The sequence below is a fragment of the Nesoenas mayeri genome (genome assembly GCF_963082525.1).
Source record: "Nesoenas mayeri genome assembly, chromosome: 2".
Lineage (NCBI taxonomy): Eukaryota > Metazoa > Chordata > Aves > Columbiformes > Columbidae > Nesoenas > Nesoenas mayeri.
The window spans coordinates 6882712-6906906 of record NC_137543.1 but is presented as its reverse complement, the minus strand read 5'-3'; the positions used below and the strand labels follow the sequence as shown (position 1 = coordinate 6906906).

The 24195-nt window shown below is 40.4% G+C and overlaps 1 protein-coding gene across 1 annotated transcript in view; it reads right to left on the bottom strand.

The window, feature by feature from the left end:
- COL22A1 (collagen type XXII alpha 1 chain) overlaps positions 1–6181 on the bottom strand; it is a gene marked incomplete at both ends in the record, with an annotated part of 197763 nt that extends 191582 nt beyond the window's left edge. Inside the window, 2 exons of the mRNA XM_080339502.1 lie at positions 360–926; positions 6091–6181. Coding sequence (XP_080195628.1) covers positions 360–926; positions 6091–6181 — 658 coding nt within the window. The remainder of the gene's footprint in view (positions 1–359; positions 927–6090) is intronic.
- Positions 6182–24195: the final 18014 nt, after the last annotated feature.

Genomic DNA, 24195 nt, shown 5'->3' with positions numbered 1-24195 from the left:
ATGAACCAAATTCTGTGTATAACTAAGATGCCACATTTCATATTCAGTAGTCCAAACTATTATAAAGTAACTGGACTATATCAGAACCAAAAGGGAATTTGTATTTTGGTCCCTAGTTGACCACTAGAAGTTGACCTATATTGAGTGCTGACATGAACAGAAGAACCCAGAAGCAAGCACTTCATCATGCTCCACGTAGTAAAATGACTTCTTACAGAATGGAACGGAGTGTAAGACACTAAAATAAAGAATTATCAGCATAGGATCATAACCATTAGAGAAAGCAATCACAGCTTTTCATATGTACATGGTAACTGAACCTATTGTAACTGTGTAGAAGGACTTGGAGCTCTACTTACTTTCACAGAGACGTCTTCTTAGCTTCCCCCGAATTTTGTCAATGGCGTTGTAATCAGAGACATGAAACACATGAGCAGACTTTGGTTCTGAAGCAATCTCATCAAGTTCCTCTTTCAAGGCTTCGCCAACACCCACAGCAAAGATCCTAATCCCAGCCTGATGGGCTGCAGTGGCTGGATCCAAGACATAATCCTGGCTTCTTCCATCAGTCAGAAGGATAGCCACTTTTTTAACAGTCCGGTCACTAAGCCTCCCACCAGCTTCTTTGGAAAAACTGTAAGTGTTGATATACCTGAGAGCATCTCCAGTGTTTGTATTACCCCCATAATACTTAATTTTTCTTGCAGCCTCTTTGATTTCCTCACGAGTTTTGTACTTTCCGAGGTCAAACTCTGTGGTTGGACGATCACTATACCGCACCACACCTACACGGGTTTTGTCTGGGCCGATCTCAAAAGTTTCCACCAAATTAGACACCCACTGTCGAACTTTCTCAAAATCTTCTTTCCCGACACTGGAGGAGGCATCCAAGATGAAGACAAGGTCATAGTGAACATTCTTGCAACCTGCAAGTGTACCAGAAAATATTGCTAAGGGAAGATGAAAGAACAGTACCAGACACAGTGAATATTCTCTAGGCATGGTTCCCTAGGGAGCAATTTGGAGGAGGCAGCAAACCCTCTCCCTGTCCTGCAGAGAAAGTGAAGATTCTCAGCCTTTCTTCCTTGCAATTCACTTCATCTGTTCCAGGACATCTATGGGAGATCAGCACACACTCTGCTTTGAAATGCAAACCCTTTCTCTTCCTGCAGTACTAACAACCTCTTCTCAATCTTTCACCTATACCATCTGCATGCATATGAAGCTATTTTTCTCAAACTTCATTGCAGTGCTTTTGCTCAGGCAATCTCTAAAATGACCTTAGCGGATCAAGAGACCTGCCCTGACCTTGCCTATGCCAGTTCTGATGGTGAGTAGTAAAGCTTTCATGTTCCCTCTCGCATTAACATTATGATTTATTTACGCTTAGCTAAAAGCAGTTATTTTGCTCAGCATGATATCTTGGTGAAGCAAGTTTATAACAAGATTATTTTGATTTTGAGGCTCTCTGCCACTGACTATTGAATGTGATGACTCACTGAATACAGGGATGGCTTTCTTGGCAACAAAGGGCAGTTGTTTTGTAAGGGAAAAACTCAGCCCTACAAACAACCTTTTGGCTCTCGTCATGATATTTGTAATCTGAGGTCTGTGTAATCCAAAAGGCAAATGTATTTTAATTGCAGCTTGCTTGCCCTATGAAGCCAGATTGGTCATATATATGTCAGCTGGTTGCCAAGAACATAGATCTCCCAGGAGATGCTTTCTAGCTCTTTCTGAATATATGCAAGACAAGAGGCAGTAGCATCATAAATGTCCCACAGATGCCAAAGATTTATCAACACAATGCCCAAATCAGGCAAAATTTATATATATACAGATGTTTATTTAATTCACTATTATAGACCACAGTCCCTAACAAATTATGAGTTTCAAGATTGAAAGCTGCTCTACACAGTTTGTCTATGGTCTCAGCCACCAACCGTTGTTTCTCCAGAAGTTCTTGTCTCACATCATCCCACAAAGTACAACCGCTTGTTTGAAACAATGGTAAAATGTTAATTTGACCAACCATGTGGAGAACAAAACACATACGATACAAGACAAAGAGCTGGTCCATACCAGTGCTTGTGCCACTTTATTTCTCTCAGAGTAACTGTTCCACTGAACTGGAGGTGTTATGTCTGTCCCCTAAGCTATTAACAATTGCCTTTAAACCCTGATGCTTTACCACCATCTGAGCTGGTATCCCACATCTAACCAAATCCACTGAGAGTAAATCTGCTCTGTTGACTCCTGTTTCACTGCAGAACCCTCATTCTCCCAACTTTTTTTACCACAACGATGTTAGTAGCCTCCTCTGAGCATTGACTTGGAATGACCAACCTACCTCTTTTGGTCTGAAATTCTGAGAGTGCTTGTGAAAATGCACAACTCCAAGGTATGCCACTGAGGGCAGTTTAGTTCTCCACACACTAAAAAGATACATTCCACTGCACAGTTTGTATGGTTTCAAATCAGATTAGTTCCAGCCTGATCCCAGCAACTAAATGTCCACCAGTGACTTATACCTCAGAGCTGCCTCATTTCTGTGGACTTCCCTGCAGAATGCCCGACCCCAGATACTGTCTTTAGTCCTGATTCACACCTTGACTTGCTGATTGACTTGCTGGCTTCATCTTGGACCTGTTTCATCTCTATGAGCTTCTCTGGGAATCTGGATTGTCCATTGAGCCTGTCTGCCATCCCCTAGCTTGCCCCATTCCCTGTCTGGAAGTGGTGGGACAGGCTGTGGCTGCTAAGAGCCTCTCCTTCCAGCACAGGAACACCCCCAGCTCCTGGCTCCCTGTCCTTTAGGAAGTAGTCTGTCCTTGCTACACTCCTGACCAGAGCTAAAGCACTGATGTAAATACATCCAATGTGGGTGTTAGCTGAGGACTAGGATTTTTTTTCCCCCAGAACAGACCAAGGAGTATGGAGGTACATACACAGTTCATCCAGTCAAGCACTTCTTTGACAGTGAACAGAAAAATGAATCATAGAATCATTTTGTTTGGAAGACACTCTCAAGATCATCAAGTCCACCCATAACCTAACTCTACCACTAAACCATATCCCTAAGAACGTTGTCTAAATGCCTTTTAAACACGTCCAGGGATGGTGACTCCATCACTTCCCTAGGCAGCCTGTTCCAATGCCTGACAACCCTTTCTGTGAAGAAATGTTTCCTAATACCCAATCTGAACCTTCCCTGGTGCAACTTCAGGCCATTTCCTCTTGTCCTATCACTTGCTCTTCAGAAGATCAGCCCCCTCCATGCTACAACCTCCTTTCAGGTAGTTGTAGAGAGTGAGAAGGTCTCCCCTCAGCCTCCTTTTCTCCAGGCTAAACAGCCTCAGGTCCTTCACCTGCTCCCATCACACTTGTGCTCTAGACCCTTCACTGACCTTGTCACCCTCCTCTGAACTCATTCCAGCACTTCAAATATATTTGTACAGTGAAGGGCCCAAAACTGAACACAGTACTCGAGGTGTGGCCTCACAAGCACTGAGTACATACTACCCAAAGATGGGCAGAACGATGACATTGCTGTATTACCTCACTGAGTTCCAGCATTCAAGCCTACATGAAGGTCATAAAGTCTTCTCCCACAACCAAATTTGACCTTACAATTCATTACTTAGCTCTGGTGCTTTTGATCATCTTGAGGTTGTGCACTTGCTCTCAAGAGGATAGGAATCCCAGAACAGCCCACTGCACTGGAGAGTGTGGGTAGCTCAGCCACATGAAGCGGATTTGCCTCCAGATAAGGATAAAAGCATTGTAGGAAGGCATTATAATGCTGAGGTCAGTGTTCATGGTATTTCATGGTGGCTGTGAGAGTGACTGAATACAGACCTGGTGTGTTGTAGGAGATGATGAAACATGAGCATGTCCTGTTGCTGTGTTATCTTCCACAGCAGGGTACATCCCAGGTGCTGCTGTTCCTTCAGTATCTATGGGAACAATCTATGCACATGGGGCTGGGATCACAGCAGGAATAACCCATCCATATGGGATCTTGTTGGAAACAACCTTTCCATGTGGGATCATGTTCTGTGATGGCATTTTGCAAGACAGGGAATGCTTGTCCCTTGCCATAGTGCAAGAAAACTTTGGCTGGAAAAGCTCTCTCAAAGGTAATCAGAGTATGGAGATGATTGAATATATATTTTTATATTATGGGATGTAAGTTACATTACATCTGTGTATATTGGCTAGACTGCCAAGCGTAGTTCTGCTGGATTTTTGCAGAATGTGGAGGATATAATATATAACAAAAAAGTGTAAGCAAGAGATCTCCACTCTGCCCCTCCCAATTCATTATTGTACTAATCTATTCTGTCTAAAAGAATACTAATTGAGACTAACCAGAGAATATAAATGTTTAAGTATAAAACCCACAAGCTAGAGACCTTGCTATTGCTTATTTTAATGACTCTCAGCAGGTAAGATGACTGCAATTCAAAACCAAACAGAATAGATAAAATGAATCCTGTTGGTGTTTAAGGGCAATGAGCCTTAAAACAAGAGAGGTTTAAGGTTTAAAAAGTGATACCTATTTCAGGCAGTATTGCAGGGAAGAAAAAGATGGTCTTTCAGGATCATTTTCTTAGAGTCAGTGATTCTTTGCTTACAGAACTGATAGCAGTGAGATGAAGTGCTGCAGAAAAGCTTTTAGTAAATATTAATTTGCATTTTTAGCACAGTAATGTCCACTGCTGACAAAATTGATTGCTTTCCAAGAATGCTATAATAATATTGTTTACTGGCAGAAACAGTTCAAGTCGAGGGAATATGGGAGATAATTCATAGAAAGCGAACTTCCAGTTTTGTAATTATATGAATACTCTCTGGAAGGAAGCATAATTCCAGGAGCTGTATTCATCCAGTGAGACACTCAGTCAACTGTTTTGCAATACTGTTAATAAAAATAGTTGACAAACAAGTCATAAGTCCAAAATTATTTAAAGTAAGCACATAATAAACATATGAATGGTACCACCATTTCCTTTCTGTGACTGATCTATAGACAGCCAAAAAGATGAGCTTTCACTTTGTTTTGTTACTAAGTACTTATTCCTGTTAAATTTCACCCAAAACAGCCTTATATAGATCACATAACAAAACTATAAAGCAGCTATTCCTTAGACTGAGAGAAGATCTAAAAAATCCTTTTCTTTCTTATAAAATACACAAGGCAACAGAACAGCATCTTTCCTAGAAAAAGAGACAGAAAGCATCCATCTCAAAGTACCTTTGCACTTTTATACCAATAAACTACAAGCATGTTCTGTCCCTAAGGTATAGCAGCATTCACAGCCAGACAACTAAACCCTTCCTGCTACCTCCCAAAAAACAACGTGTCCTTGTCAAGACTGACTATAGGAAGAGTCTCTCAGCTTCACCATCCCCTAATGCACTCAGTGACATTTCAGGGAGCGTGCTCATCAGCATGGGCCAAAAGCCACAGAATCAGAGCCATAGAATCATTTTGGTTGGAAGAGGCTCTCAAGGTCATCAAGTCCAACCATTAACTCAATGGCACTAAACCATGTCCCAAAGAACCTCATCTACACATCTTTTAAACACCTTCAGAGTTGGTAACTCAACCACTTCCCTGGTCAGGCTGTTTTGTGCCAGGGACCATGCTAGCAGCTAAAGAGTATGACCCAAGAGAGGGTATAAACAGTGCCCTGGCCCTGTTTATCTCACTAGGAAAGTCCCAGATAAAAGGAAAATTCATCATGTCTAATCCGAAACCCACTGAAGGCAATAGAAGTGATGTCCACGCCAGGGCAGGGTAGATGAAGCATATCCAGAGTAAACTGTGTGCTCCTCCCCTTGCTTTGGGTACCTGAGCTAAACTTTCTAAGCCCACAGCAGAACCAGAGACCCCAGTCAAATCATAATCTTGATCCCTGAGCTATCTCCATCCCTAAATTCTATTTTGTATCTTTTCAGCAGTAAATGTCTTGCTTGTTTGTTTGGTTTTTAATTATAATTTTCCTCCTAGCAATGACAGCTCCTCAGCCACATAAAAGCCCCAGCAGCCACTTAGCAGGAGGCAGTAAGCTGAACACCGCGTACCTGCTCTTTGTGCCTCAACTCTCCCCACGCTGAACACAAATGTGAGGAGAACCAGGAGATGGGGCATGCAGCAGCTTCTTGTAATGGACATGTCTCCTTTCTCGCATCAGCTTGTCTTTCCTTCGTGGTCAGAAGCTCACTAGAAATCCAATCCGCAGCCTAGAAAGGAAAATAAAGAGCAAGTGTTATCGCATTGAAACACAGACAGAAGTAATGATGCAAGCCACGGAAGCAAAGCTTTGGGGAGTTGTCTCTCCTGCCTGTCATTTTACTTGACTAGACACAAACCGCCCAGATAAAGAGGAGCGAGTTCACCTACTTTTCAAAACCTATAGTCTTTCACTGGCTCTATTCAGCGTGCAGCAGCCTGAATGGAAAAAGGATAGAGATTACCAGATTATTATACTTTAATTGAGCTCACTGCCAGTCACACAATCAACGCATTGGAGTGGAAACCATTCCTGACCTGGCCCTCCCACGCAGTCATCATTAGGAGATAGACAACGCAGAGCTGAGATACTGGCTGCTGAAAATCACACACAACCAGTTGCCTCTTCACCCATTGCCAGTTCCAGTTCCTGAGCCTCAGAGATGACAAGTGCTAAAGACACATGTCTGTTTTCATACATGTATTTGTTGTTATCAGTCCTTGTCTATAGAAGTAAACTCAGCAGGTTCAAAACACATCCTTCGACTGTTAATTTAATGGAGTGCAAAATTTCAGGTGGATGATCTTCTTTTTTAAGGTCATCAGTTTGAGTTTACCTTGACTAAAAAGCCATCTGGTGTTGTGACAAGACAAAGTGGTCAGGCTATTAAAAGTTTGGTTATAAGATCAACTCATTTAAAAAAAAAAAAAAAAGAAAGAAGAAATAGTATTATTTAATTATTGCTGGTTTATTACACAGACCATAAAGTCATTGCAGTTCTATATTCTACATGCACACACTCAGGGGAAAAGAGTTTCCACTCTGCAGCTCTTTACTGCTTAAGGAACCATTCTAGAAAGCTTTCTCCCAGCTCCAGTATCCATCTTTTCCTCTTTAATGCACAGACTTCCTTGTTCATTTTCTTAGGGAATTTCTGTTTCCTCTGTCTTTTAACATGCACATCAGCTTGTTGCTGCTGGTAGCTGGGTAAAAGAAGCATGAAAAGGACACTGTATGTTGATCCTTGCTGCAGGGTTGATTATGTATTCTGGATATTTATTTTCAAAGCAATAGGATTCTGTGAGAATCACAGACAAAAAGAATGGTGGTATCAGCATTTGTTAAAACCACTATCGATCAGTCAAATGTTGAGCCTATGTCTGCCATGTATCTCAGAAATAAAGTGCACTCCATTCTAGTTTAATAAATAAGAAAGGGCGAAATCTTATGTAGTTGTTGAGACTTAGCTGTAAATACTTAATCCCAGGACAAAACACAGGCTTCTATATTTTCAAAAGTCTGTATCATATGCAGGCAAGGATAAAGCAATATACCTAATAAACCAACAAACCCTGCACTCTGCAAATAAAAGTTGTAAATGTCTGCCAGGAATGGAACATAAATGCAAGAAAGAATTTAAAATTAAAATAAATAAATGAATAAATAAATAAATAAATAAATAAAGCGGGCTTATTAAAGTGCCATCCCTAAATCCAAAGGGCACAAGCATGTGCTGTAGTTTGCACCTCAACCAGATGATGTCCCTGTGAGATAGTGAGGTGCTCAGGTTTGAGCAAGATGGAAAAGGTTGCAAGGTAAAAAGGGCATGAAAATATCACCATGCCCTACAGTAGTCAGAATTTCCTTTTAAATAAGTACATTACTGAACTACCAATCAGACAACCGCCTGCAAAGGGATCAGGACAAGCATTCCTTAAAATAGCTATGGACGCCTTCACCTCAAGGTATTTCTTCCCATGTATTTTTTAGGAAACATTGTTTTCTGGCACTGGTGATGAGCGAGCAGGTTAGTGGCAGCAGCAAGAGATGGGAAACCAGATCTGCCATGCAGTCAATGTTCTGCACTTCCAGTGTTGGGAGCCCAAAATGTCCTTTGTGTCTGGACTTGCACGGCTGCTAAGTTTTATAAATACATTATTAAAAACAGTCTTTGCCAGCTGCTGCCCTGCATGAGGCTGGGATAAAAGGAGGAGAACACCAGCCGGTGTCAGTCAGCAGAACAGCAACGGGATGGATCGATGCTGGGTCAGCGTGGCGGGGAAGTTGCTGGACCTGGATCACTTGAAGTCACACATACACGTGCTGCAAGACCTTATTCCCAGGACAAAATACAGGCTCCTATATTTCTAAAAGTCCATATCACATCATACATACATATGTGATTTCTGCCCCAATAGAGGAGATCTGAGAGCTGTGTCTCTAAGGCGTCATTCTTCTCCACTCTTTGCCAAAACACTTCAAGAGCTCATTGGTGCATTATGAATGCTAAAAGGAGTCTCAGAGCAGTCATTTAAGTTAGAAATAGCAGAAAAAAACCCAAAACCCAAATCAGAACATCTGCTTAAAATCTATAATCATAACCTGTGGTGGCTCTAGTACATATTTGTGGTTCAATATTATTCTTACATTCAGGCCAAAATACATACTTTTATTCATTTATGGCCATTTATAGCATAAAGAATTGAACCAAGTCTCTTAACTTGCAAGTACCTTACGTATGGATATTTCAGTGAGAGAAAATTGCCCCATTCACATCAACAGCACTCACTTTGTGACAAGGAAGTCTTCAAGAGTATTAGAAAAAAGGTTGGAGATAAAGTGTTTTTATTGATGGGTTTTCCACACTGGTTTCCTTCCCACCTCAATCCCACATTGTGAGATGGAGCCCAGTTTGATGTTACAGATCAACATTTATTTCTCCTTCCATGAGAAAATTGTCCAAAAGTGGGACAATTTAGGCTTCAGAGTGATCCAAGACTAAGGAATTACGTTTAGTGGACCTATTTCCAAATGACCAACATGGATTATTTTTATTACTTTTATATTTAGTTCAGCCTATCATGTGGGAATAATTTTCCTCAAAGTGTCCTAAGTCAAAGTACATCCTTTAAAAATACCTCCTTTTTCCTTTTAACCTCACAAACATCACTTTGAGATTCCTTCATGACACATTTAGATGTATTAAGTGATGTTGCAAAAAGAACTGACAAATCCCATCACGTCTGAGTTTATAACCAAATTGTGGACTTCGTGTCTGAGGCCCTGTTTTTTATAGTTTAATGGGAAAAAAAGAGGTGAATAATTCTGGCTACATGCAAACATGATGTGAGAATGGCATCCAGGCTGAAAAGCGTGCTGGTAAATGCTGAAGTGAGCTCTCTACATTTAAAACACAGGCATAGTACTAAGCTATTCATACCGCCTCACAGCTGAACAAACAATATGCAAAAGATAGATAGAAGCTCTATATAACCTTCATCTTTGGTATTGCTTTTTCAGGGGGGTTGGTATAGAGTTTTAGGTCAGTGAGTATCCATGGTAAGGCCTCTCTACTTTTGAACAGTAAGCAAACACTCTTTGGGAAAATCTCATAAAAAGCAGTATTTAAAAAAATAGAGCTGATGAATAATTGAGTGTTCTCATCTCAAAAGTATTTCAATATTTTCTCACTGTTGGGCTTCCCTTGCACTCCTGCAGTTTAAGGGATGCTATTTTGTCATCTTTATCCCTTGAGGCTGGGAACAGAGCTCAGGCTCTGCCATCCAAAGAATCACATACATATCCAGAACTGAACAACATAGCTGGGCTGCATTTTGTCTTGGGGTTTATTCCTGACTGAACCAACGTCAAAGAACATCCCGACATCAGTTTATTTGGAAAATGAAGCCCCTGTCCACTGCTAATAAGATTGTGGTATTTTCTATCCCACTTTCTCTCTGTCCTGCCAGAGGCCTGATGGTGAAGGGACATACAGGGACTTTGTTCCAGTCCTGCTTCTCAGACAATGCTGTCACACCATCATAATTCAGAGGACAAGGAGGACAAACTTGTGTGAAAGAAGAGAAGCAAAACTGTTTGCTTAGAAATAGCATCTTTGGAAAATGAAGGGAAAAGAAGGGGCAGATACAAAGAATGTGGCAGAGAAGAAAACTAAATGGCATTTCTAGGACAAGCAATTTAAGCACAAAGACTGGATACTCCCTATCTCAGCCTCTCCAGAGACTGCTCTTCTGTCTGGTTTCAGAGATGTCACCAACACCAAAACCCATGTGAATTAGACATTAGAGTTAGAAATGGAAAAAAAAAAAACAAAACAGGGTGCTTTCTGTGATCTCTTTCATTCTTCAGAGTCACAAAATTATATTTATTATTCAGCCAAAAAATATATATTTATAAAACAAATCAAACAAAAACTGGACTCAATAGTAAAATGAGCATTTCAGCAGCATGACCTAATAAAACTATTTCTACCTCATGCAAGTAAAAGTTCAAAGACCCTACAGAGACGGTAGACAATGATTCAAGGCTGAATGTAAAAGCATGTCCAGTTATAGACTTCAGTCTGCTCATTAACATCTCTGAGCTTTTACTTACATTTTATTAAATTATACCATTGAACTCTCTATCCTGCTGTTAATGCCAAGGGGGGCTGATACTAACATTGTGCTTAATTTCGTCTGTTCACCTGCTGCCACTGAACATCACCGTACATCATATAAATGTTCCAACTATGCTGGCGTTCATAATGTGATTTTGAATGTCTTTGGTATGGTTCTCTGCAGAAGGGGCTAGCCTGGGTTGAAAAGAGAGTGTCTAATTATACAGCTTTTGAAACACACACACACACACAAAAAAAAGAAAAACAAACAAAAAACCCCAGAACACTAGTACATCTGACAGCTTAGTAGAGTCAGCTTGTTGATCATGCCTCTTCCAACTACTGAACTAAGCAATTTAATTATCTAAATTATTGCTGATATGAGCAGGAAGCCAACTATACAAAAGAGAGATGGGGCTCTCTTCCCCCCGATCAGCCCATGCAGTCGTATATCTTTGTTAGATGCTTTTTACAGAAACCATTCAATGCCATTTCTGGAAGATATGCATCTTCCCAGGCCTGATCTAAAGCCAACTGTAATTAATGAAAAGAGGGCCATTGATTTCAGAGGGCGTTATTTCAAAACCCATGCAAATAATAGAGCAGAAAATCCTCTGCTACCACCGGAGTTGTTCCTGAGGTACTTTGTATGACTAAAACTGATCCAAAGTCTGCTGAAATTAAGGAGGAGACTGTCAGCAGCCCCACGGTATGTTGTATGGGGACACCTTGCTAGTGAGCAGCTCTCCGACATCTGCTTTAAGTGCCAGCAAGGCTGCAGAGGCTGAGACAGTTCTTGTCTTCTTTTGCAATATCACGTCTCAAGAGCAACTTCTACCCCAATCCCTAAAAAAATAGACCAAATTCAGAGAGATTGGTTAGCATGAATGCTAGCCAAAGCAATCTGTCAGCTTTGTAGGAGATGAAATGGTGTGGTGGGAAAAATCAGCAGAGAATTCAAACTCATTTATTGGTTTGTTTTAGCTGAATTCTATTATTGCCCTGAAGTAGTTGGTGCTGGAACTACCAGGGTCCATGAATGATTAATACCACTGCTTTTGGAAATAAGCTTGACTGTGCAAAAAAATGAAGTCCATACTGAACAATTAGGAGGGGAAAAATAATAAATAGCTGTTTCCTAAATGACAGTTATCTGTCCAGGAGACAGAATGAGACAGGAATCAAAGGGAAAGGAGCATAATCCAGAGTGTCAGACGGCCATAAAGCACACTCAAAGTTGGACTGGATTAACTCAGCATGGGTGTTTCCTAATTTCTGCGTGCTCCACTTTGCAGCCTTAGAAACATACTTTTAACCTCTGTCGTATTGCACCCACATGATCAAGAGAACCTGAGAGAAGGTCAGAATTAGAATTCAGCCACTCCTGATTCTTCAACCTATGCTTGGATCATGCATCCCTCAAATTGACCCTTTTGTAAATGCATCTACCACAGACACTTTGAAACAAACTCTTACTGGTTGCCTGCCAAATTGCTGCCATTCTAAAATATCCTAAGTACTAGACGAGGACTTTGCAATGTATTTTTGCCTACTTCAGCCATGCAGTGTCTGCAGGCTAAAGCCTTGATGCAATACACCCGATTATAACTTTTCAGTGATTTGTCCAGAGGAAGTAACTCCACATTTAAATTGTACTCTTGCATGTCAGAATCAGAAATCTTTCGGCTTGAGTGGCTAAGAGAAACCAAAAATAACCTGCAATAAAAAGTCTATATGACAGAATCTCCCAAATCCTGCAGTCTGTGGTTAGTGTACTACCAAATCCACACCATCATTCCCAAATTAATTTTGTTATGTCTCCTATAAGTATGCTGCATTCACACAGTGGGACCAGTTGTGTGCTGCTCCTGCATCCCAGCTCCCTGATGGGACAAGGTACAGGTGCGCTCTATTCAGTGCCCCAGGTGCTGTGCCCAGGGCAGATGCCACAAAGGGAGGCTCCAAACATTTTAGATATGACCAAATGGGTAAACCAAGTCTTAAGGACATGCCACGGAACGCAACTGTCTCTTGGTGTCCCAACATAAGTTACTCGGAGCTAGAAAGAAGCTCCATCCCTTGCTAGTGTGGAAAAAAATAACACCTTCCCAAGCCATTTTTTATAAAGTTAACCCCAGCAGTTTTTTGGCTTTGGCATTATCAGCCAGTCTGTAAGGAAAATACATACTGCATCATATGAACACATGTGCTTATCAACCAGGCAGGTGGTAACCCTGCCTCACTTCAGCTAATAAGGAATTGGAATTTCAAAAGAAATCCTGAACCTCAAAAGCTGGCTCTGTATAAAACACTATTCCACAATCATCTTAGTTAAACTGACTGAAATAATTACCAAGGTAAAGACTTGAGGGAAGTGACTCAGAGTGTATGTGGGGTCCAAGGGATTAGGAGAACAGATAAGGGGAAGTTTTGCCTATCTGATTTGGCAAAGCAATGCCTGGAAAGCAGGGCTAGCCAAAGAACCAGGTGCAAGCACCTGTAGTGCTTGTACTGACAGCTTCTTTCCCCATGTATTTTTTACTAGCTGGCAGAAACAGGAAGAATATCTTGAACTTGGAAATAAAACATCAGTTCAATACTTTAAATGTGTTTTTCTTTATAGTAAAGTAACATCTCAGTGCTGCATTTTGTTAGGATCAATTTTCCACCTTTAATTTTAATTTACTTTCATTTGGAAAGGAGTAGCCTGAACCTCTTTAGCAAAGACTGAGGAATTAGGAACAGAAAAGGAGACTCAGATGTCAGTTAACTTGTCATAATCTTATTTAGGAGACATCATCTCCCACCCCCCAAATATATAATCTGAGTCACGTAGATCGCAAGACATTTATACAACACATTGGTACATAATATGCCTCTGCAGTGGCTTATCCAGTGGGGCTTCAATGTATTTGAATCCTGTAGATATTAATACAATTAAATTATTAGATACATAATAATTTATGAATGGTCATGGACTTACTAGGGGGGAAAACACACTCCAAACTAAATGACTCAGTAATAGCAGCACAACTTACTCTTCCCATCAGTGACTCCATTGCGCCCTGGCTAAGTTGTAAAACTTTGTCCATACTCCCTTGCCTGTTTCTTTTAAACTTAACACAACTCTGAACTGCCTCTCATGTTGTCACTGAATCAGGATTTGCAGCATCCACATCTAGAGGAACGGGAAAGCCCATCACCTACATGCACTGGTTATTTAGGGTAAGTAATAACATTATACACTGGTCTTCATGGGAAGAGGAATCCAATTAATAATTTTAAATTAACAGGGATGGCTGGCTGCAGGATATCCAGATTAATGAGGAGTGATGTAAGCAAGACAAAGATCTAAATTATGTCAGCAGAGGAAGCAAACAGTTCAAACTGTAGAAATAGTTTGCTGTGAAGTGCAAAATCCTGAGGTTTGTCCCCAGTATTACATGCTCAGACTGTCCTTACGGTTGCACGTGTGGAGCACGTTGGTTTATTACACGGTCACAGAACACCAGTCCTCTGGCCTAAGCCCTATGACCTGTATGGGGAAAGTCCTACAAATCCCATTTCCTCCCAGGCAGACACAGAGCTGTTCCAACCCAAATTCACTATGAGGAAGAAGCCTTTAACACTGAGCCCCTTGAGGCTATTCAATATGAGAGTGCTCTACTCTTACAGAGCCCATTTCCTGCTTTTTATATCCTCATGGAAGTCCTTCCAGCTCTTGGAATGAAACCTAATATTTTCTTTTTTGGTACAGTAGAGGATTATGTCAGTAAAAAGACCCATATGTCAGGGCTTTATATAGTCAGCTAGCAACGATGGAACAAGGAATTGAGATGGGGTAACAGCCTAAATCTGTTTGGAAAATAGACAACATACTTTCTAAAAAAGTGGAGCGTGGTGAATGCATTTCCTAAAACTCCTACTGGGGCCAATGCAAGGAAGAACTGCTTTGGATTTCTTGCCCTATGCCTTATGACAATGGCATGGATAAGGATTTACAGAATCCCTACAAGCTCCAGAAATTAGCTCAGATCAATTGTCTGTCACTCTCCGGGTTATTAACAGCGCTAAGCTAATTGGAAATGTACCACACACTCACCCACCACTTCCCTAACTGTATAGACGAAAGAAAATTTCCTAAATATAGGAATATAAATGTCTCCTATTTGCACTGTGTGCATGAATTTCTCCTCCATGTGTTCCAACAAGTTGATGGCCATCTAATTCCATGAAACTTTTTACAGAAAAAAATATTATATTTTTTTTTAAGAGATTTAGTATTGCAAAGCCTTTCTGTGATATAATTTCCATGGTCTTGACCTTTGTAATGAAACTCAGAACTCTACTGTGGGCACCAGTACACCAGCAAAACTGAAAGACGTGTGAATAAAGGCCATGAAAACAAGAGCCACCTGCTGTTACTTGGGGAGGTGCAGGTAGCAGTGTTACAACCTCAACCTTGTCACTTTCTGAAGCTTTCCCTCTTTACTCAGCAGTTGCAGGAGACGTTGTTCCCTGTACAGTATCTACTACCCGAAATCCACCAAAGCTGCGTATATCTATGTTCTTGTCTACTTAAAACAAGCATTGCTACTTCATTTTTAAAACACTAGAAATAAAAAGAACAGCTGAAGAGATATAGGCAGCTTGTAGGCAGCTCTTTCCACCAGATATTCTAGAAAAGGGCCGTTTTTTGACTCCTTGTTGCAGCAGGGCCCCAGAGTAAAAAGCAATTCTTGATTAGTTGACATTTCAGCATGGCAGCAAAGCATTTTGGGAAGTAAATTGAAACACAAAGCAGGACTGGAAACCATGTAGGATTGCTGCTTTTACTTCTCATAATTGCATAACCCAAATTGTTTAAGGCAGAGGTAATTCTAGGAAGACTCAACAACAGAACTCTAAGGTTAGACACCTTGGTCAGTTTAGGTGTCTGAAGAGCGAAGAAGTTGTATCGAGGATCCGAGACTGAAAATCTTGGCAGTGAATGCCTCAAATATTTTTTTTGGCTCTAACCTCAAATGCTTCTCTCTTCCATGAAAGGAGCAAGGGCTGGGAGGAGAGAGGAGGACTTACCTTCTCTGACCACAGAGGTCTTCATTGTCATCACCATAAACTCCTTTCAGTTAAGGAAAATAAGAGAAAGAAGAAGCACAGCCTTAATGCAGCACTAGCTCTGAGTGAAGGCAAATTGGATAATATTACCCTGACGTCTCAGCCATCTCTGCCCAATACTGTGGCCACCATCAACATAGATCACACAAGAGTCAACCAGAAGCAGAGTTTATGCAGTGATCACAGTCTGAGACTGAGATGAAACACACTTGATTCAATCTTGTCTCTCTGGTGACCAATGATAGGATGCAAGGGAATGGCAGAAAGATGTGCCAGGGGAGGTTCAGGTTGGACATTAGGAAAAGGTTCTTCACCCAGAGGGTGCTGTACACTGGCATAGGCTCCCCAGGGAGGTGTCACAGCCCCAACCTGACAGTGTTCAAGAAGAGACTGGACAACGTCCTCAGACACACGGTGTGAACTGTGGGGTTGTCACATACAGGGACAGGAGTTGGATCTGTGGGCCCCTTCCAACTCAGGACGTTCTATGAATCTATGATTCTAAGATTTATTCCTCTCAATTTCTGAGTGCAATAGACAGAAAATCACTGCCTATGAATCCTTCAATGATCTTGCCATGATCCTGTCAGTGGGAGACCTGCAGCAAAGTTATGCCCCAACCCTTTTATTGGCATTGCTGATTCCACGGCCATGAGTAAGAAGAAAAACAGGCAAATGATGAAGAAGACAGTTAAAAGAAGTACAGCAAATAAGGGTCTGGAAGCTGTAAATGAAACAGGAAAAAAAACCCTGTAACTCCCATAGAAAGGATAACAAACCAGAAGTTGATAGTTGGAGAGAGGATATTTTCAAATGGATAAAGACTCAAAAATTTTCAAAGTACCCGTTAGTACCAAAACTGGTGACAACCTCGTAGACTGAGATGTTATATTGGGGACAGGATACTGATCTTTAGGTATAGATCTTCTATGATACTATATCTCGGTCCATGTGCTCTGTTCAGGTGGATGGCCAAAGTTTGTGTGATTATACCAGGAAAGCAGTATGCCCTTGAAAACAGAGAGAGAACTGAAAAATGAGAGAGGCAGGATCAGATGGCAGGATATACAGTAATCACCAGGAAAATAATTGCGAATGCAAAATGTGAAACTTTGGTGGAGGAGAAAGGACATGGCAAAACTGCAGAAATGGAAAAGAGATACCCACTTAGACAGCAGTGCTAGAATTTAAAACAAATTATATCTGTGCCTTTCTGGACTTCAAAGATTAATTTAAGATAGTCTCTTATACTAGGCTATTTCCTAAGACATTGTAGAGCTTTGACTGGGATTTATCTCATTTAAGTTTAGATTGTAGGTGTCTCACTAACATTTTATGTGGTTTTATACTTGAGCTCCTCAGGATGGGTCTCATTTCCACTTCATGGAGGAAATAAATAAATAAATAAATAAATACAAATCCATAGCTAGATTGATTTTATCTCTTTGTAAGGAGGATGAGCAAAATAAATGAGCTGCACACAAGAAGTGCTTCTTTTCCCCAGATGCAATAAAGGGAGCATAGACAAATAGCTAAGATTTAGATATTGATACTTCAACAAATACGGATATTTTAACAGATGTATATCTGGTCAAGGTAACATAAGAAAGTCAGCCAAAACCAGAAACAACTAACAGATGGTAATGGTAATAATAGGAAACTTTAGCAAGTTCAGAGGCAGCAAGTGAAAAGACTTGAGTATAAAGTTTCTGTCTAATGGGGAACAGAAGAAGCACATACAGATTTCTAAACAGATACCCTTTCCTGAATGATGAAATTCTTAGAAAAGCAGGCTTGAGTTAAGAGACCAAAATGAAGCTTGGAAAAGCAGTCTGTTTTTTTGACTTTTACACCAGTTTCCACAAGGAGAGTTTAAAAACATCCTACTCAGGATTTAGGTCAGTTTCTGGCTGAATCAAAATGGATAGGGGAACTATGGTCTATGATTCTGTGATTCTAAAATTATGGGGCATTCATGGAATCCTGCATTATCTAAAGACTTAAACTTCACTCTTAATTTTCTGTACCCGTAAACTTCATAAGATGAAGTCAGTCCTGATGTCCAACTCTATTAAATGCCAGTGAGTGATGTTTTGCTCTCACTGTATCTGCAAGGGGGATCAGGGACCTGGAGGCCTGAAGACAGTTCTCACCAATAAAATAAAGGTTACAAGAAGACAGTGAGTACCTTGGTCTTTTCTACATCTTTTTTGTCCCTTGGTATCCTGTCCCACTGAGCAGCAAGGAGGTGTTTTGCTTTGCTTTCCTTTTGTTGTCAAGGAAAATGCCAAAGTATTAATACACCTTTATGATGGGCAGAGATGCACATGAATTTACCCCATATGCAGATAAGCAAATATTTCATACACAGTTATGCTCTGAAGAGTAACTGTTTTAATCTATCTGCTGCCAACAACAACAACAACAACAAAATATTGTGTTTATTTTACTGTTTTTCCTCTGTGTCAACAAGACTGACAGCCTATTCTGTGTTAGGTAAAAACAAGTGTCATAATGCTAATTTTCTGTGGATACATAGAAGATTTAATGTATTAACGTTTTTCATATTCATGTTGATGTATTCAAGGAACAGCTCTTATTTATAGATTATTACAGATTAAAAGGATGATTATGTATAGTCTGACCTCCTGGCTTAAGTCTAAAATAATTCTTAATAATATCAGTATCTCATCTATATCCTATACAAAAGTTGCAGTACTTTTCCTGCTTTAGAGAGCCATCAGTCTTGATTTAGGAGACAGAATATTCCCACACCAGAACTAGAAAGTTGTTCAAGTCCTCAGTTACTATCGCCTCGTGTACTTGATCTCTAGAATGAATGCATTCATTTTCTGTTTGCAGTGTCCTTATATCTCATCATGTTTTTATGTGAAACCTTTCCCTGGCTTCTGGGGCCCAGGATGAGTTGCTAGGTTGGTGGTTAATAATTAAAGAATCTGATTTTTTTCACCACAAAGGTAAAAACATGAAACCCCATAATGCTATTAGCTATTCCTTAACCTAAAAAGAAACTCAAGCAGATACACAAAAAATAAATTACTTCACTTGTGCAGTGAAGAGAAAAAACAAATCTCAATATCAACATAGCACCGTGCCTTTTTCTACTCTCTCCAGAGACTCTAAACACTTCTGTTGCTTACCAGAGGCAGCTTAAATGCTTTAGGAGAGAATCCAAACAGAATATGATGCTGAATCGTCAGGCTAAGGAAAACTATGCATTTGTGCACAACTAAACAGTATCTCAAGAAGTTCTCCACAAAAACCTGCTAGTAGCTATAGCAACCGCATTCACTGTATTTTTACTAGGAAACATTTTTTAAAGCTACTTAAGAAAGTACATTTTTCAGCCATTATCTAAACATCCAACTTTCAGGCCTTTCGATGCAACCCTGCTCTTCATTCAACTTCCACCCTCCCGCTCCCACTTGGCATGCATGGCATGTGGGTTGCTGGGGTGACCCCCAAATTCAGGGAAGGAATTTTCCCTCCAAAATTCAGCAGGCTTAAATCTAAGCTGCTGAACTGTGGCTTTCATTTCCAGTGAAATGCCATGCTGGCAGAAACACTTACATCTCTCAGGCAAATCGGACATCCGAGGAGAATTACATTTGAAGCAATAACTGAAGTAAGTCCCAAAATACTATAAAGGGGATGGCAAAATAATTAATCTTTAAGAACCCTAAATTGTTAGATCTGGAGAAATATTTGCTTTGTCAGAATTCTGGTCTTGCTACACTTACTTACTAGCAAGTGCTGTAAAGCAGCAAAACTCCAATACTACTTGGGATATGAAAGCCATGAAGAGCCACTATACTCAGCTCATCTTATATAAATTACACCTTTCCATGGCATGGTCTTCTCTGTATGATTGGCACCATAGAGTATGAGAGCCATATTTGATATTTATCTGTTTAAATGGATTTTTTGCCCCCTTGACAGAGCTGTGTAAGTCTAGATGAGAGTTCTGCTGGTTTCCTGTGTTCCTCCAATCAACCACCTGAGCAGAAGATGGCTGTAGGCTTAACTCTTCTGTCTGGTGCTCCTACCTGCACGACCAATAGCTTTGACTCTCGAGTCTGAGAAAGAAATACAATAGCATTTCACATTTGGTCTTCCCTTTGAGAAGACAGAATTTTATTTCCCTCTGATGTGTAAGAGACAAAAGATTGAAAGCAAAACGTCGGTCTTCAGTCTCGATGCAGACCTTCTATTTCTGAAATCTATGGAAAAAATGTTTGTCAGAGCAAATTGCAAAACATATTCACTCTCACATCCCCCGAGACTCTTCTCACTGATAATGGAACACTTCTCGCTTTTCCACACAACTACATTAGTTTGACCTATCGATTCATTTATTCACATGTAGCAGCTTGTCTAACTTGCCTGTGACTTCACTAATTATGAAGAGTTCACCATGAAAAAAATCCTAAAATATCCTTCATAACATACTATTAGATTTCTTCTAAAATCTTTATTTTGGGATGACTTTTATAAAAGCCAGTCCATTACTTTTATGAAGTATTCAGTTATATCCACAGAAATGTCACTGGATAGCCATAAGACTGATGTTTTCCCAGGTTTTGCATATTTGGTAGGTGAAGTCCCTGTAAGATTGAAAGCACTAAAGCACAAAAAAAAGGGTTAAAACCTTTATTACATGTTTCAGCATTAAGACATTTCTGTCCACAAAACTGCAACCCAGTGCAACAGAAACACTGATTCTGTCACATATTGCTGTGATGTTGTCACCAACGTTATTCAATATTCCAATATATTAAAACATTATGATACCTGGAAAATATTCACAAGTTGTCATCTTGTTCCTAATAACATCCTAGAGGGAAAAAAATTCTTCCCCACATACCAACATACAAGAGCGTCAGCTTTATGACTCCTGCATATGAATTACACTGGGAGGACTCGGTTTCACTGGCAACAATTCAAGAGCACGAAAGTGAGGACAATGAAATGACTTCAAAGGAACATGAGTTATTGGAAAAATCATGCAAGAGCAGGTTAAGTATTCATCCTTAACACATTTCAGTTTCATCAGATTCCAAATAGCAGGATTCAATTATTTTCTTTCATAGCAGCAAGTCTCTGGTATCTCAGAGCCTGGCTCCATCCTGATGAACAGCTGCAACTCCATGTATTAGTGTAAATCAAAAAGAAAAAAACTAAAAATAACAAGAAAACCCCAAACCTCAATGGAATTACAAAAGTGCAAAGTACAAATGAAGCTGCATAGACCTTGATGCTGACTCACCTTTCTGCAGAGGACAAGCTCTTAAATACGTTATGAAAGCATTTAAATCCGTTCCACAGTCACTCTAAGATGACTCTTCTACTTAATGAGAGCCTTCCCTTCAACCACAAGTTATAAATAGGAGAGTTGCTTTTGCATAGTGTGAATCTCACAGTGAGGGAGCATTTCTAAGGGAAAAGCAAAGATTTCGTCTCGGATCAGCTTATAATCTCCCATTTCTCATTTTAGGAAAAGCATGAGAGGAGGGAAACATTAAGACCTACCTTATCTCTGAGCTCTGTCCTGCAGCAGAGTCCCTTTCTTGCAGGCTACAGCCCTGCGAGTAAACAGGCAGGGACGGGCAGGATGTGGGCAGAACTTGGGATCTACTCTACCCCTCCCAGGGACCAAAGTAGCCTCACGGCCACCACAAACGCAGAAGAGAAGGACAGTAAGGAAGGGTTTTCCCCGCTGTGGTGCCTCCTACGATTGCTGCTTGGGCAATATCTGCCCTCGCCTCCCGCCTGGCCCAGGACAACACACAAGCCCTGCTAAGGCTCTTTTTTTGTCTGCAGACAGATGCACCAGTCTCTACACTGGTCCCAGTACTGGTACTTGTGTTCTGGAGAACACACCAGTATTTGCAGATACCTATTTAATTCAGATTACTGCCTGGCAATCAGTGATTTCAAGCATTTCCTGATGCAATTGCTTAGAAAGGATATTGCATGAAATGTTCTAGCTCACCTGCTTTTGCTGTAGAGACTATTATGAGTGCACTATTTTTTCATAAATCATAATATACAACTTTTTAAAAATATTTGCCATAATTTTCAACAAAAATATTTTGACAGTTATTGAAAGCATTTTAAAACTTATGCATTTAAAAAGTTATGCGGTTTTAATACTTCAAGTGTACCTCGTGAAATCATCACTCCAGTGGAAGCCAACACAATGATTTTTTTTTTAAATATCACACCCTGCATTATGTGATTCAAAAATGACTACAGTCTTTGATAACTGTGCTGATTTAGTAACACAGCTCACAAAAAAATCAATGTTCAGACATCCCATTGGTGTCTCAGCATACCTCTTAGCAGAGAAAGCACTCCATAAATTTTTATTGGAGTGACAGGTTCTGCCCCTAAATAAAGACACCATGGTAGAAGCCTCAATAAATTGGGAGCCATTTCCCACTTAAGTCTGTATAACTCCAAACATACTGTTAAAACCTTAAATCATGGATAACTATTGCTAGTGACAGAGCCCTTCTTAGACTTCATTGATTTATTCCCAGAAGACATTAAACCTAAGGGTAAGATTGCATTAATTTTCCTATTGCTATTTCCCATTCTATTCAGACATCTTTTAAGCCATATCCCAAAGAATCAATTTTTACTGTTGAAGACAGCATTGGTGAGAACAAACTCAGAGGTCTTTCCCTGAATCGGGTGAAAGACCCTGGAGAAAGAGAAGTCTGTGCCTTAAATATAGAGTTGGATATAAAGTGATCTCCAAGTTCCTGTCCATCCAGTCTTCTGTAATATTTAAAATCTGCTTATTGGCATCACCAACATTTCTCATTAAAAGTCCAGGATTTTGGGGGAATTAAGCTCAGTCCAGCAGTCCAAGCCTTCCACCCAAAGGAAAGCCCTCCTGTCCCATGCTATCTCTGCTGGGACAGGAGCAGAGGGTGCCCTGCTTACCAGACATGATCCCTGTGCCAAAAGAGTTAATGATCTAATAGACAGAATTTCACAAATCCCGTTAGTACAGAGCCATAAAGGATTCAAAGGGGATTAATAGCCTCTTCACCCTTCCCATTCTTACAGAGGGTATTTAAGGAGGAAAAACTCTGCTTTAGGCTTTGCTGCCATCCAATACAGCATCATGTCACATAAAAGAGAAAGGACTAACACTTATAACCTGATCAGGCAAACAAGTTAGCTAAACAAGAAGAGCCGGTAATGAGGCAGAAAAGCTGTATGCACAATAGCATGAATCCCCCGCCTAAGCATAGGTCAAGAATATTCATAATACTGTTATTTAACTGAGAGACTTCACAGATAAGGACCAATTTTTGCAGACATTGTGGGACTGACAAAGGAAAAAACCCATGCTCTGTGGAGCCTCTTAATGACAAATCAGAATTAATAAACAGTATCCCAGTTATAACAGGAATAACTAAAATGACCATTTATTTGTTTTTTTTCACAGAAATTTGTCACCATGCTCCAACAATTATTTTTGCTGGCTGGTTTCAGTGCAAGAAGAACACTGTCTTCATGTCAATATTGTCTTAAATTGGCTACAGGGAACAACTAAATCAACCCAAAGGCAAGTATTCCCCAAAGCCAACATAATCTCTCCTTCTGCACAGGCCCTGAAGGAGAGAAAGAAGAGTTTTTTTAACATAATGAGCATTTCAACAGCCTAATACTTCCTATATCATCTATACATGACGGAGCACTTAGCTACATGACATCACTGTCACACCGCATATGTCCTGAAAGATCCTAACTCTGATATTTGGGATAAAATTATCGTATCACTCTGCTACAACTATTCCAGACTCTTCCACTCACCTAAACCGCTAGTTTTAATCAGTACAAAACTTTCCTGGAGTGCTAATTTATTGAGAGAGATGTCACCGTGTGTTGGTCAACAGCCACAGCCCCTTGCAGCCAGTCTATGGGGAACACAGTCCTGCTTAGCTCTGCTGAGTGATACACTGAGGCATTATTGAAATTACAGGGATTAATCTGACCAAATACAGAGATTTACAGTGTAGTTGCCTATATCTAAGTAAGCCACCTACCAGCCCTTTATAATCCATACAGGGAAACAAACACTTCTAGGGAGTAATATATTTCAAACGGGTCAGATGAATCATTTTGCAAAAACTACTATTTTTCTTCGCTGGCTCTGAAGGCAGCAGGGGTGTCTGGCTGAAGGGAAGAGTCTCCAACAGATATTTAAAACTACAATAGGTGAGGTGACCCATCATGACACCACAAGGGCCCATGTGTGGACACACTTGGCCTCTCTGACCAAGGCAGACAGACCCAAGAGACGTTAAATATCACACAAACTTATGGCACAGCCATTGCCCCAGGGCTCTGTGGATCTACATCACGTGGCATGGCAATTATTTAAGGGAATTCAACCTATGA